The sequence below is a fragment of the Myxine glutinosa genome, chromosome 9, assembly GCF_964187855.1.
Source record: "Myxine glutinosa chromosome 9, kmMyxGlut1.1, whole genome shotgun sequence".
NCBI lineage: Eukaryota > Metazoa > Chordata > Myxini > Myxiniformes > Myxinidae > Myxine > Myxine glutinosa.
This window is the reverse complement of record NC_136269.1, coordinates 40422858-40438323: the sequence shown is the minus strand read 5'-3', so window position 1 is coordinate 40438323 and position 15466 is coordinate 40422858. Positions and strand designations below refer to the sequence as shown.

The window sequence follows — 15466 nt, the reverse complement described above, 5'->3', positions numbered from 1 at the left end:
CTAAAAAACTCCCAAGCACTCACTGATGAACCTCTGAAAGTTTGACGAAGATCCGTTTAGCCATCTCTGAGAAAAATGGCGGCACACAGACAGACAGACAGACAGACAGACATCCCTCTTATATAGTCGAAGATTATATTTTGAAATCCGGAAGTTTAGCGCTAATGATGCAGTCTTATGCGTCACACTTATGGCCTTATACACTGTAATATTAAGATGGCATGAAGTCACAGTTTAGAAGATGGAGGCTTTTTGATCACCATAAAACGCAGCGTCAATCAGCCTCATACTTTCATATCCACATTGTCAGTCATCTTCACCCCGATCTTGTCTCTATCACATGCCACACCATCTCATGCTATATATCGATATATTACATGGTTCTCGGAAGTATTAAGAAGGTGATTTGTGTTATACAGTGTTGAAGTATATAATTCAATTGAAATAAACCTATAAATAAAAAAATCCATGTTTTTCCCAGTGCCTATTACACCACCTTATCCAACACGTTACATTAGTTATTCGTGCCTCTTATTTATGTCCATTATGACATCCTTAAAAATCGTAAGTTTCCTGTTTGGAATGATTTTCAATTTTGTTTGACTGCCAGACAGCTAGAAAGAGTAAAAATATTATCTCACTCCTCTCTGTGCATGTGCGATCGGGATAAATTCAGAGACAAAGTACAGTAAACACAGCAAATTTGCCTTTCTATGTTCCGATTTGTGCTCAAAATATAACATTTGGTTTATATTTGGGAAATCATAAACTGGCGGGGCAACAACCCAACAGCCGCACTCTTATATAGCAAGCAGTGTAACCGGATGTCAAGGGTTATCAAAGAAGACCAGACCACTTGCTATTCGCAGTTTTAGAGGCAATATGAAATTTGTTCAGGGAGCCAGCGATAACTCGCCTACTCCTTGTGAAAGAGATCGTTAATGTCCACCAAACACTAGTACTGGCAGACGGTTTATCTGGCTTAATGTCTTTTCCATGATCGTCACACACATTGATACCTCGCCCTGCATTTGAAACACCAGGGAGACCGTTTATAGCTGGGTCGATGTCCAAACCCAGGCCAGACAGCTCAATGGTGAGGGTGGTGGTACCACCACCACTCTCAACAGTCAACATGCATTTTCGGGTGAACGTAAAAGCATGCCGGAATAGAAAGGGCAAGTTTTGCAATAACTTAATTATGAAGTTTCCAAAATACCAATTTGTTATAGCTCACTTCATCATAAATGTAATCAATGAAGTCAAAAACTTGAATTTTAATAGCACCATCAGGGAGAGAATGAGCCCAAAACAAAGAGGAAGCTCTCCAGAATTCTGATTCTTAAGCTTTGTAGAGGATAAAAAGCTGACTGGAGTTGAAGTTTTTACGAGCTCTGAAGTGGAAACCAAGTTTATTGGAGGCACATTTGTGGTTATTGAGGTTCAGATGGGATTTCTGGAGATGATGATACTAAGCATATTATTAGAGGACTGCTGGAGTTGAGAGCTGGACATATGAGGAGAGGTGGCTGTGTTGATGATGCTGGACATAAGGAGGGTTTGAGTCTTGGACAGGATTGAAAGAGACAAGGTTACCAGAACTCAATTGGAGGACGAGATTGAGATCGCAACTGATGGAGGCAACAGTTGAGATGTGATCGGCAGCCAATGACGAGGAGAAGGTGAACTTGACTTTCTAGCTGGTGGAGGAGTGGAGGGTGGAGTCATCACCAAATGAATGGACAGGGTTCTGAGTAACTGTGAGGAGGTCATTTATGAAAAGAAGACAGAGGGAGGGCGAGATGAGAGAATCTTGTGTGACAACAAAATTGATGTGGTGGAAGTCAGAGAGGGCACCACCGTTGCAGCTAGAGATATATTACCCAGTGGCGAAGCTGCAAAACCAGGAGATGAGCTGAGGCTGAACATCATACATGAGAAACTTTGCTAAGAGCCCTTTGGCCCAGACTCTATCAAAGGCTATGTCGATGTCAAGTGTAACAACCAGACTTTCTCTGAAGTGCACGATAGCCGACGACCATTATTAAGCAACGTAAGCCAGGAGGTCACCAGTGGACCTGGCTTTGCAGAAGCCACATCGTTGGTCATTGAGGTAGCAAGATTTGAGTTGGGGTAAAAGTTGTTTATTGACAGGAGACTCCATGACTTTGGAGATATTGGAGGTCAAGGCGATTGGACGGTAATTGGACGGATCAGACATGTCGCCATTCTTCAGGACAGCGGAGACATCAGTGTGCTTCCATGGGGTTGGATAAATACCGGTACAGTAGGAGAGGTTGAAAAGCTTGGAGAGAATAGGAGCAAGTTTGGGAGAACAGTGCTTGAGGACAACAGCAGGAATGACATTGGCTTTGTTAGTGACAAGGGGAGAGCAGGGTCTGGTGAACTTTGCGAGTGGAAAATTTGATGACAGACATATGTGAGATGGATTTAAGCAAAAGCAGTTGTTCTGTTGGGGTCATACAGGGTAGAGTTGAATGCAAACTGAGAGGCAAAGGTGTTGGCTTGGATGTAGGCCAAAGCCATAAGGGTTTTTGAGAGGAGGAAAAGATGACACAGAAATTTGTGGAGATGCACTGGTCAAAGACCAGAAGGCAAGATTGCTGCTGGGGAGAGAGGAAAGCTCGTCAGAGGTCTGCTGCATAAAGACGGTGCGGAGAAGATGCGCTTACAGATGTTGTGGGCAGCCACATACGCACTGCAATGATCTAAAGGTGAAGCTTTCTAGTCCTTTAAGAGGTTGTCTTTCTCGGAGATAGAAGAGGGGGAGGCTTTTCCACATTTGGATGAGTGAAGTATGTGAAAAGATATACCTAGAAGGACTATTTCAGTGATTTGGTCTGTTACAGAGGAAATAAATTCCTCTTTATATATTTGCTGATGCCTCGGAAGGGCCTCCTAGAATCCCATGCTGCAACTACAATCATGAACTGATGGAGAAGAGGACCTGAGAGTATGTGTCAAATGATGAGGCATCCTCCCATGGCACCCCAGGTTCTGGCCTCTCACTGTCTTCCAGCCAGCATGTGGGAACACTGACTCCAAAATGATCCTTGAGCAGGCACAGCTGAACCAGAATGCAACCAGTAAGGCAGAAAGAACACACAAAACAGACAAAATCCCCATCCGGCAGCCGGTAAAGGCTCGTGGTTGAACAGACTCAATGTTCCGGTGAAGGCTCGTGAAGGACAGGATTTCAAGATTGGAGAATATTTAAGTTTTGACCAGACTTTCAGAGCAGAGTCGCAATTGGAGAATGGAGGATGTCAAAAATGGCATCACTGGTAAATTATACATAAAACTATTAAATAATTCTTATATCAGGAATGCAATGTCAACAGGAAGTAGGAAATTTATGGATCTTCAGAGCAAAGTGTATGAAACACTTAATGTTTGCTGCAATTTTCAGAAAATGACTCAACCAGCAGCCACAGGCTGCACATGAAACACCATTCTAGAGCAAACCGCATTTCAAAGTTGGCCACCAAAAAGTCTTTCCTCGGAAAACCTGGAACATATATCCACCTACAAGGCCTTCATCCACAGCTTGATGGAGTACTGCTCACCTCTATGGGGTGGGTCCCCTGCCTCACACATTGCTGAGCTTAATGCCGTGGAAACCTTCAAAATCATTGATCTCCGGCAATGAAGTTAAGTCTATGGCCCTATAACTTTGACATCGCAGACAGGTCGGTGGTGTCTTCGTTTTCTATCACCTCCTTTCTGGACCTGCACACACTGCCCTTTCTGTGCCCTGACCCCGCCCCTTGCTCCACTTCTGTGATTGAGAGTTTGCGGCTGTATCCATCTTGTTCATCCTCTGTCTCCTCATTTACCCCCACATCCCTTACTTCTCCAAGTCTCTCTCTATTTTGCTCCTCAACCCTGCTGTTGGTGCCTTTCCCACCCTCTTTTTCTATTGTCCTTTTGTTCCGTTATGTCCTGATCCATTCTATGTCCTAGCTCCTCCAAGAACCTCAACATCATATACAAAAAAAATGTCAGAAACTACTTTGTGGAATCACTCAGCTCATCGAGATATCATTTTAATTCAAAAATTAACATTATTCAAGTTTCTTTCTTCCCTCAAGGCCTTCATTCATTAGGATCCTCCTGAGATTGAACTTGTACCTAATTCAAAATAAATAGTAATATTTTTATTATCTAAAACAACCTAAACTTAAGCAAAACACCCATTAAAGCTGCTTGACTTGAAAAATCAGAACCTTTGATTGTCATTTAATTAATTGGAGAAAAACATACAATGCAAGTAAAAAGAAATTGTGTATTACCTATAAAGGGCAATTTATATAACGTTTAAAATCCTCAGATGTAATTAATCATGATGAAGCATTTGAGGAGATAATGAAATATCAAGTTATGGCCTTTTTCAAAAAGCTAATTTTCAAAAGAAGGTTTCCACTATGATGATGGAGAAAATAAGTATAAAGTGTATGGTTTATTATGCACAGTGTATATAGGCATTACTCAGACTATTTAGTGACCTTAAACTGTACTACCAAATTAATATAAATATTGACATCTTCACTTGAGGCTACCCTATCTATGCACGTTATAATGAAACAAACAAATAATGCAGAAATTAATTAGCGGAATTCTTAGATCTTTGTCTTTTGTATGCAGCAATTACTTTTTTTTTCTTCTTATTTTTGTATACAAGATCGAGACTCGTGAAAGAGCTACCATTAATCACACAAAATAATCAAACAGACACATAAAACATATAATGGGAGTGGTAGACAAGATGTGGAGAGAGGGGGAAGCACACAAACACAACATTTGAGAGCAGGGACATCGGGAGATCTGTGGGAGGGAGAGGGCTTGGGGGGGGGGGGGGCAGGTGGGAGAAGTATAAAACACATGGACCGTGCTAGGACTTCCAGGAAAGAAGTTGGTATTTCACAAAAGTGGATCTGGGGTCAATTAGCGGGGGTAGAAAAGATCAAGGTTTTGGATGCGGGAAGATAAGAGATGGTGGTGAACAGCTGTTTTAAAGACCTGGAGGGAGGATTGTGATTGAAGAGAGTGAGGGAGTTTGTTCCAGAGGCGGGAGAAAAGAGGATTGAAGGAGTGAAGGTGGGCAGAGTCTTGATTTTGGCAGTTTAACCAGAAGAGGGTTGCTGGCAGATATTGTGAGACCTGTAGGAATATTTGGGGGACAGAGCACAGAGAGAGCTGGGGGAGAAAGGCCAGAGAGGAGTCGGTAGAAGACAGAAAGACCACCAACCTGCCTGCGGTGAGTGAGTGAAAGGCCCTCGGAGTTAGCTTCATCGCTGGAGATTCAAATGATTCTGAAAGCTTTGGCTTCAACAGCGTGAAGCCGAGCTAGGTGTGAGGCAGGAGCACCAGCCCAGAGGGGAGAACAGTATTCCATTGAGCTGCGGCACATAGCTGGCACTTGGTTGCAGATAGTATAATTTGCTGGAGGTGTGGCTGTACTGCTGATGCAGTGGCCCCTTCAGGTTACAGCAAGATTTTGGAATTTGACCAGGGTGCCGGCAATAGCTTGTCTCCTTTTGACAATGGACACGGTGGGATCTTTAATGTCTTCTAAATAATTCTGGCAGATGGGACGCCCGGGTTAACATCCATCCGAGGGACAGCACGCAAATTAATGTCTCACACTGCTTGCAAAACACCAGGATGACGGTTTATAGCTGGGGCAACATTCAAACCCAGGCTCGACAGCTAAGAGGAGAGTGTGCGTACCTCGAAGCTATCTTGCCAGCCAGAAGTCTTAAATGAGAATTGTACATTCCAGGAAAAGTAGGCACATTCATTTCTGTAAATATAAAAGTTTTTCTGCAAATAAAACTCAGTAAAGTAGACAGAGGAATGACGGGCGATCTATAATGATGTGATGCATTCATGCATTTGTTATAGTGGAAAGTGACTAATTAAACAATTAGTAAAGAAACAACACCATGATCCATAGCCGAAGATGGGGCATATAGAAGAACATAGCATAGTACTACAGAGTTATCTTGAAACATCCAAAATGTTTACGATATGAGGAAATTTTAGATAATATTGTTGCTTGCACAGTACATCCTCAAAACCTTCATTTATTGTCTGTATTCTCCAGTTGCGAGTTCCTCAAAGTAACATTTACACTGATGCTGATAACTCGATGGAGGTTGAGTGGCAATAATATACAAGGCAAATAATACAAGTGACTTTATATAAAATTTAAAAACAACAGAAAATGAACAAAAAGTACAGTTCTGCTTGCATGTGAATTTACGACGATCGCAGAAATACCAGGACGACACAATTAACGTAACTGTTGCATTTTATGTGTTTATCCGCATTCCACGTGTGTACATATCAAGGGGTGTGAAGTGAAAAAAAATGTTTAAAAGTTTGTTGTGTTTGTTTTGCTTAAAAGCAAAAAAGAAAAGAAATAAGAAACAATATTACAAAGAAATATATCCAGGTAGAATATAAAATAAGTAGGATTTATCATCGTGGATCTTTCACAAGTCCAATTTGAACAAGCAAAGACTGCAAAACCCTCTCCAGGAATTATTTTGTAATGTTTTATAGTACGTATTTTATAGACGTACTCACATTTTAATTGTATATGCTTTATAGAGGTGCTCGGTTGAAAAAAAGACAATGTGTACTACTGGTGGCTACCACCAAGTGGCATTTCCGGCCTACGTTTGCACATTCTGTGCAGACAAACAAACAGAAAAACAGACAAACAAACGGACCCAAACGCAGTAGCGTCTCCTCCGGCGAAGGGAACAAATTTGTGCTGCCGAGCGCAGCAAAACTTCCATTGGTTCAGAAACTTGCCAATGTTAATGTAAAGCATAATCTTCCATTTAGCATAATTTGTGAACACATTTTCATTCGGGAACGAATCGACAGAAACAAAATGGTGATTAAAAATGTGGATATCTTTCGTATAATGCACGTGTCCGATCTTTATATACAAAATTATAAACAATGCAGCAAACAGTATAAAACGTGCTAACTCCACCAAGTTTAGCAACTCAACAGCAGTTCGGATACCTCTAGCATCCAAAATAAATTTCCTGCAACCTGAAAAATAAAAAATGGAGGGAAGGTGCAGAAACAAATTTCCTTTCTAGCTAGAACTGATACAAACCTAATCCACAAAATAAGTACTTTGATGTAAGCAAGCGGCAGATATTAGCGGTAGGTTGAGCAGTGATGTACAAGTGAGCAGCAGATCTACGAGTCAAGCAACTGGTCGAGTGATCGCCGTTTCATGGACTGTGCAATCTTCTTTTTGGAGAACATCCGATCACGGGACAGGTTTCCCCATTCGCCTTGCTCTATGAGAGAGATTGGACGCTGACACTTTTGGCGTACCATGCTGTACACCGGCTCTGCACATACAGTACCACAGAGGGAAGAAACTTGAAGCATGTAAAACCACATTCAATCTGGTTGCTGAGCTTAGTTTTGCTTTTCCCCAGAACCCATATTTTTCGACATGGACTGAATGAAATGAGAAATATCAGACTTTCTAGGAAGTGAATTCGTCACAAAAATGAAACAAACATGTGTATTACCCTGATTGAGATTTGCTAATACCCTCATTGCTATTACCTATATTTGTTTTGCTATTACCCTGATTGAGACGGTTAAGCATCAAACACTGTACAAAGGAAGCGCAGTTTATAACAAGAGAAAAATGACCACAGTGTGGTCACCAGCTGCGACGTGTAGAATCATGAGGATATCCGTTGCAATATGCGCTACCAAATTCGACCAGTCATTAAATTATACGCATGCACTAGCGTCTTTTTGTCTTTCAGTTCTGGTCTTGTCCTTTGTTTTGCGACGCAACATGCTTCATAAACTGATTACATATAAGGCCGAAAAAAATATATTGCTGGTCTCTGGTCAGACCAAAGTTCCAGAATTGATGCGGCAATGCGGTTTTTTTTTTCTTTTTCTTTTTTGAAAAGCATGGATTGGACATATAAAGGTGTTGTTTTTTGTGTCCTCATGCCTTGCAGTCTCCTCATCTGCCGTGGCGCCGTCCAGAGAGAAATTAAAGATAGCCAATGGGACAGGTAGGCCTTTTTGTAAATAATGAACACAAGCTGAAGTTATTTTGAAATGTATTTATTCTGAAAATCATTAAGTTCTTCAAGCATATTATAGACTGCCATTTCTTTCTCGAGATCGCCTCGCCGTACCGTCAAACATTCCAATGTGTTGATCGCGTCAACACTGCGCATGCGCAAGTGGTCTAACAGGCCGATGGTCTCCCACGATCTCTTCTCCTAGTCCACCAGATTATCACAGACACTTACAACTTCATGACAAACGAGATAGGATCCAGGCCTAACTAACGAGACCACCCACAGCTCTCTAGGCCTTCTGGTTGCTTCACACGAACCCGACAAAGAACGTCTTCGTTTCAATAAATGGCAATATCCAGCCGATTGGATTCATGACGTCACGGCACACAAAACTACTCATATCTTTGGAACGGCTATTTGGATTTGGACAAACTAAACGTAGTTTTGTAGGGGAGAACCGTGCGCGAACGTCGATACCAATGGACCCGTATTTCCCGAGTTAGCGCGCCGGCCCGGCAACAACAGGCGCGCGCTGTTGTAGGTACCGTTGGAAATTTGAAAAAAAAAAACATTCTTGACGTACAGGGTCAAAATCGATGCGTGCGCTGCGCTGACTAGAGACCGGAAATATATTCTTCTCGGCCTAATGTATGGACGTGAATGTTATTTCTGTTCTGTTTTGGTCTGAGGTAAATGTCCATGCAACAGTATTTCACCGGTTAAGTGTGACCATATTCCAATTTTACACTGTGGTCGCTTCTTTGGTATTTCTCAATCCGCTGTATGTCTATTTGTATTGTGTACCTGCATACGCTGGGATTCTGCTGGTGGACTAAGCATCCCGGAGGCTCGGCCCCTGTGCAAATTGTTTTCATGTATATATATGTTAATTACACCTAATTTGTGTCAAGTTCTTTGAAACAAGATTGATATGAAAACATTCATGTTGTCTTTGTTGCTAAATTTATTCTCGTTTCTTCAAACAAATCGCGATTTTAGTCCACGATGTTCTTACCTCATACCAACGCACGTCCGAGTGTATGCGCATGCGCTATTCAATAATTACACCTAATTTGTGTCAAGTTCTTTGAAACGAGATTGATATGAAAACATTCATGTTGTCTTTGTTGCTAAATTTATTCTCGTTTCTTCAAACAAATCGCGATTTTAGTCCGCGATGTTCTTATCTCATACCAACACACGTCCGAGTGTATGCGCATGCGCTATTCAATAATTACACCTAATTTGTGTCAAGTTCTGTGAAACGAGATTGATATGAAAACATTCATGTTGTCTTTGTTGCTAAATTTATACTGGTTTCTTCAAACAAATCGCGATTTTAGTCTGCGATGTTCTTACCTCATACCAACGCACGTCCGAGTGTATGCGCATGCGCTATTCAAAAAGGCACCCCAACAACAAGAACAACAACGCGGTCCTCTCATAGAGCTGTTCGTTGCAGCTAAAAACACTTGCTCTCTATGAAAACCTTCCATCTTTATTTATTCTGAATATTATAAGCAAATAATGCCGTTTGCTTTACATCAGCTTGATGAGGATAAAAGGCAGGTGTACTCACTGACCTGGGGTTTCCTTTACAGCAACAGACAGAAGATTCGATGTGTTTGGATTTGTTTTGTCTATTTGGAAGGGAATGGGAGGCGCAGGTTTTTGTGGGGGCAAAGGCAGTACTTGCTTGTGAGGACCCATGGGTGTTTCTGAACCACCTGCGTGAGTAATTGTAAATATCTCAAAAAGTCACAAATTATTTAAAATAAATGTTCATGTAAAGTTAAAATGAATGAGCCAAGAGCAATGGCAAGCTTTTGGTGATACTTAGAGAATACTATATTTTATCAAGATATTAACAAGACACCAATGTTTGGGGAAACTCACCCTCTGTCTCAGCCTGTGGATCAGCAGGGAATGTTTTTTCTGCTTCTGAAAGCTCCAAGACTTCTGTTGAAAGCCTTTTGATGGTTTCTGGAAGCTTAGCTAGTTGACGAAGGGGAACTTGCCTTTTAACTTCTCCAGGGTCTGTAAAAAACCCACAGAAGTCTGAGTTTTTAATCACCATTGTTATACCTTACTTCCATTACAAAAGCAGGGTTAGTTATTTATATAGCGATTGTAATCATAAATACGAAATAACCCTTGCTCAGATCAACCATCACTGTCTAGGCCCTAGGGAATGCTAAAAAACAGTAAAATCTGTCGAAAATAGTTGAAGCTTTTGCCAAGTCCACAAAATAAGTCCGTGAATTTTCCCACCCGGATTTCTCCCAATGGCAAATCTTCCATTCTGGATTTGGTGATAACCAACTTCACCGCCAATGAATCTTGCTCATCCTCTGCCCCAAATTGGCTCATCTGATGATGTGTTTGTGAAGGTCAAAATGTCTCTGGCAATTCTCAGAGAACAGCCTCAGCGCCGGCGAATCTGGCAGTTCACTCAAGCAAAATGGCAGGGACTACAAACACCCATCAGACTTCAGGACCGGTCTCCTGTATCTACCAACCCTAGTATTAATTCAGCCTGGGAATTCTTGCACAGAAACCTGCTCTCTCTTATGTACAGATTCAAACCATCTCGTCTTCAGTTATGTTACCCATCCTCCCGCTCTCGGTACTATGAATCTTCTGGTGAGGCAGTTGCTTTAAAACAACTTGCATTCTCCTGCTAGAAGGCAAATTCAACCGAAGGCAACCTCCGCCTATTCCACAAAGTCCGCAACAAGTGTGAGTCTACTCTCAGGAGAACGAGAAAACAACATCTGTCCAAATTTAAGAATGAACTTTCAAACTTGTCTCCCTCCTCTAAAACCTGGTGGTGCCTTCTCAAGTCTGTCTCTGGCATATTCTCCCTTTCCATTCCTTCCCTCACTTCAAATGGCACCACAGCCGACTCAGTTCGTGAGAAGGCTGAATGCCTCAATTCTGCGTTTGCTTCAAAATATTGTGTCCCTAAACCCCTCTCTGTACCCACGATTCCCAGTTGTACCCAAATTCTTCTAAATTCCGTGTCCTTTGCACCCGAGAAGATTAATCATCATCCCTCAACTCTGACTCTGCAAATGGACTGGAAGGCATCAGCTCACGTGTCCTAAAAATGTGCTCCACTGCTCTAGCACTCCCTCTCTCTGCCCTTTTCACCCTATCATTTACCTTCGGTCATTTTCGATCTGCTTGGAAATCAGCCAACATCACAGCATTACATGAAAAAGTGCAAAAACGGATCCCCTTAACAACAAACCAATTAGTTTACTTCCTATCATGAGCAAGGTCATATTATCCATCATCTCAGTTGACATAAAATAATTCCTTTCTCCAACAACCTCATCTCGGATCATCAATTAGGATTCAGAACTGTTTATTCTACGTTGGACATGCTGCTTCTACTCTCCCAACAATGGATGGAGGCCCACAACATCAAACGTGAGATCAAGGGCCATCTCTCTGGACATATCTCGAGCTTTCAATAAAGTCTGGCATCCCGTCTTGCTCTCCAAACTGTCTGCCTATGAAATCCAAGGCCAACTCCACTCTTGGATTACTGACTTGCCCCACTCTCGTAGCCAAGATGTGGCTACGAGAGCTTTCTTCTCTCCCTATCAAGGCTGGAGTTCTCAGCCTCATCTTGTTCCACATCTTCATAAATGATCTCACTGACTCTCTGGGAAATCTTCTTTATCTCCTTACTGATGACTCAACTCTCTGCAGTGACATCCCTTCTCCTTCAGACAGACAGGCAGTAGCTTCTGCCCTCTTGTCAGAACTTACCAAAATCACAAACTGGTCAAACACTTGAAATATGTATTGTATTTCATCGCTGAGAAATCCCACACTCATTCTCTCCCTCCGAAAGGAACGCAATGCAAACCCTCCCATCTACTCTCCCAACAATCCTCTCAAAGAGGTTCAGTCACTCAAACTCTTGGGTCTCACTCTCAGCTATGATCTCTCTTTTTTAGGTAGAAGGTTGAAGACAGCAACCACTCAGGTTAGTACTACCATTCGGATTAGGAGTGTTAATGTGGTGCCCAGAACCATCTTACACTCTCTTGTGTCAGGATTGCTGGTCTTACTTTCTGTCTCACTCAAACTATAGCTACCAGGCTAGCTTCAATATCTCTTTCTCACAAACAAACATCATACACTTTTCATCATACACTTCTCTTACTCATTTTCACTCCTCACCTTTACATTCTCTCTCTCTCTCTCTTTTATTTCTCTTTCCTCACATTTATCAATCCAGTTATTTTATTTAAGGCCTGGCCTCGATGAGGACTATATAGTCCATGACTGTAGCTTTCAACATAAAAAAAAATATATATATATATATATATTTCAAAGATCCAAAATCCAGGCATCCAAAGCCAGATGCCAACTGGGCATCCTCCATCGTGCAACATCTTTCCTTGGCACACCTGAACTCCTATCCACCTACAAGGCATTCTTCCACAGCTTGATGGAGTACTGCTCGCCACTCTGGGCTGGCTCTCCTGCCTCACATCTTGCTCAGCTTGATGCCATGGAAACCAAGGCTTTCAAGATCATTGGAATCCCTCGCGAAGAAAGCCGAGTCTATGGGCCTATCACTTCGGCATCGCCGACAGGTCAGTGGTATCTCTGCCTTCTTCCGCCTCATTTCTGGTCCTGCATACTCTGTCCTATATGTGCTTTACCCCCTCCCAGGTATCTGCAGGACACACACGGTCCACCAGCAACCCCCCCACCCCCGAGTGAAACTGCCTAAATACACAACCACTGCTCATCTCCACTCATTTATTCTTCTTTTTCCCCACATGTGTGAAACCAACTTCCATACTCTATCCAATCTCATTCTTCCCTGCAGGTTTTCAAGACAGCTGTTCACCACCATCTCAGGTCATACCTCATCAAGAACCTTGCTCTTTTCTACACCCGCTAAACCACCCGTTACCCCTACCAAAATTTTGCTTATGTATCCATTGTTTGTCTATTGTGTGGAGTGTGTGGGTAGCAAAACATTTTGCTACCTCGGAGACATGCTGAATGGAGAAGGTGGATCAGACTCGGCAACGGTTGCTCGAGTGAGATGTGCATGGAAGAAGTTTCGGGAACTGTGTGGCGTGCTGATGAGGAGGAGAGTGTCGCTTTAGCTGAAGGGAAAGGTGTATGCTACATGTGTGAGAAGTGTTATGATTTATGGGAGCGAGACATGGGTAATGAACGTAGAGCAGCAACGAAGGCTGGAAAGGGTGGAAATGCGAATGGTTCGATGGATGTGCGGAGTATCGTTGAGAGAGAGGAAGACAAATGATGAATTGCGAAAGATGATGGGAATATTGCCTGTGATTGATGCTGTGAAGAGGAACAGGCTGAGATGGTTTGGTCATGTGTTGAGGAAGGATGAAAGTGACTGGTTGAAAAGAGTGATGGAAATTGATGTAGAAGGAAGTAGAGGACGGGGAAGACCGAGAAAGACTTGGCTAAAGATGGTGGAAGAAGAAATGCGGGCAAGGGGGTTAACAAGGAGAGATGCAGAAAATAGGGCAAAATGGAGAAGATTGTCATGGGGACCGCAAGGCTAACCCCCGCTCTAGCAGGGAAAATGGCCTTAAAATGCATGTTGTTGTTGTTGTATCCATTGTTTGTCTGTGTCTGTCTACCTTCTCCCTCCATCCTGGTGTGGGCGTTTCCCCCTCTCCTGTTGTTTGATTTTGATATGTTGTGTCCTGATCTGTTCTGTATCCTAGCTCTTCCATGAGCCTCAACCATGTAAAAAAAGTAAAGGTTACGTTTAGCTTTTGTATTTTAACTGAAGCATTATTTTTTTTCAAATATTTAATTCTAATGTCAATGATAAATTTTAATGTACACATACATATGCAGCTAGAAAACCTCGAAAAAAATTCTCATAATTTTCTTGTTTCAAGAAAACTTTTCTTATTTGAAGAAATATTGTCTTACTAAGAAAATTATTTTGCCAGTGTATACATACATACATACATACATACATACATACATACGTACACGTTGTTTAACCTTATAGGTAATTCAAAAGATGACAAATTCAAGAAGCAGTTCAACAACATTGACAGAATAGGAACTGGACATTGGAAGATTGACATGGTCTGACTCGATTCTTTTGGAGTTGTGCCTGGGTCATACCTTCTTTATCTGGTGGAATGGAATCTTGGAAGTTTGGCTGCTTTGGGGAAGTCAAGATAATTCGTGCTGAAGGCAATGTTCGTTGTAGACTGACCACCATGGCTTTTTTGCGATGGGATGGAGATTTTGTGTTATCTATGGAAAAATGGCAAATGTAGGTTGTGGTCATTTTCAGAGGAGAAAACATTTTTGTGATTATTATCCACCACTCAAAATATTATGAACATTGATTGTGTTTGTGTTATTATGACTTTGACAATGAAAAATACTCTAAAAATAAAATCAATAGTTGTCCTCTCTTTTCCTTTTACTTGTGGTGAAAATATCGACTTTAAAAATTCTCAAAGCCTTTCTTCCTCATACCAATGCTGCAGACTGCCTTCCCAACTACTTAATGTACATGGTACTCATTGACACTGGTTGTTCGTGTGCAGCCTGTGGCTGCTGGTTGCATCATTTTTCTGGGGGCGTGGCTGCCAGTGATGCAGTGCCCTCTATTAACAGTGACCGTGTACTCATTTTGCCGACCTCGGAAGAATGACAGGCTGAGTCAACCTACTTGGTGTGAATTCAATGGCATGACAGGGGCTCAAACTCAGGACCCTGGGATCTCAAGGCAGCCACCTTAACCATTAGGCCAACACCACGCTTTGGAATAATTGTTGCCATGAAAGTATGTCATAGGTTCCAGCTAAAATGAAAATAATGTCATTAAAACTACAGAGTTAGGAGGAACAAAAAACAAAAGGATCTCTACAATCAATAACCTTCACTATTGTTACATGTCGACCTCAGGGCACCACAGCTAGTGCACCGGTAGCCCAGAGGGCATCATTGCAGAAAATAAATAAAGACACTGATGTGCTTTTGGTGTTGTTTTTAAAAGTGAAACCAACATAGGACAGGGAACAGAAGAGTAATGTTATAAGAAACATTTAATAATTCCGAATGTCGACTGTAAGGACAATAATATTGTTGCGAATATGGAATTTGGCCTCCATATCCGCTTGTAAATATTCCCCTATTTTCTCCAATACTCCCCAACTTTCCCCAATCCCCCATTCCCTAGTCCCATTGCATGTAAATAACAATCAGTAGAGCCGACCTTCCCCTTATTCCCCCATTAAATGTCGTGCCCAGGTCCACCGCACCACACGTAGACAACTTTCGGACATCTTCCTAGTTATTCTTAATCTATGTCAGTT

The 15466-nt window shown here is 42.0% G+C and overlaps 1 protein-coding gene across 2 annotated transcripts in view; it reads right to left on the bottom strand.

Moving 5' to 3' along the window:
- Nucleotides 1-6091: 6091 nt before the first annotated feature.
- LOC137435456 (F-actin-uncapping protein LRRC16A) overlaps nucleotides 6092-15466 on the bottom strand; it is a 210878-nt gene continuing 201503 nt past the window's right edge. For both annotated transcript variants that reach the window (XM_068129246.2, XM_078784298.1), the window contains exons 36-39: nucleotides 14262-14396; nucleotides 10005-10145; nucleotides 9692-9835; nucleotides 6092-7403 (exon numbers count right to left, since the gene is read on the bottom strand). In XM_068129246.2, the coding sequence (XP_067985347.2) occupies nucleotides 7246-7403; nucleotides 9692-9835; nucleotides 10005-10145; nucleotides 14262-14396 (578 nt within the window). In that variant the 3' untranslated portion in view covers nucleotides 6092-7245. The remainder of the gene's footprint in view (nucleotides 7404-9691; nucleotides 9836-10004; nucleotides 10146-14261; nucleotides 14397-15466) is intronic.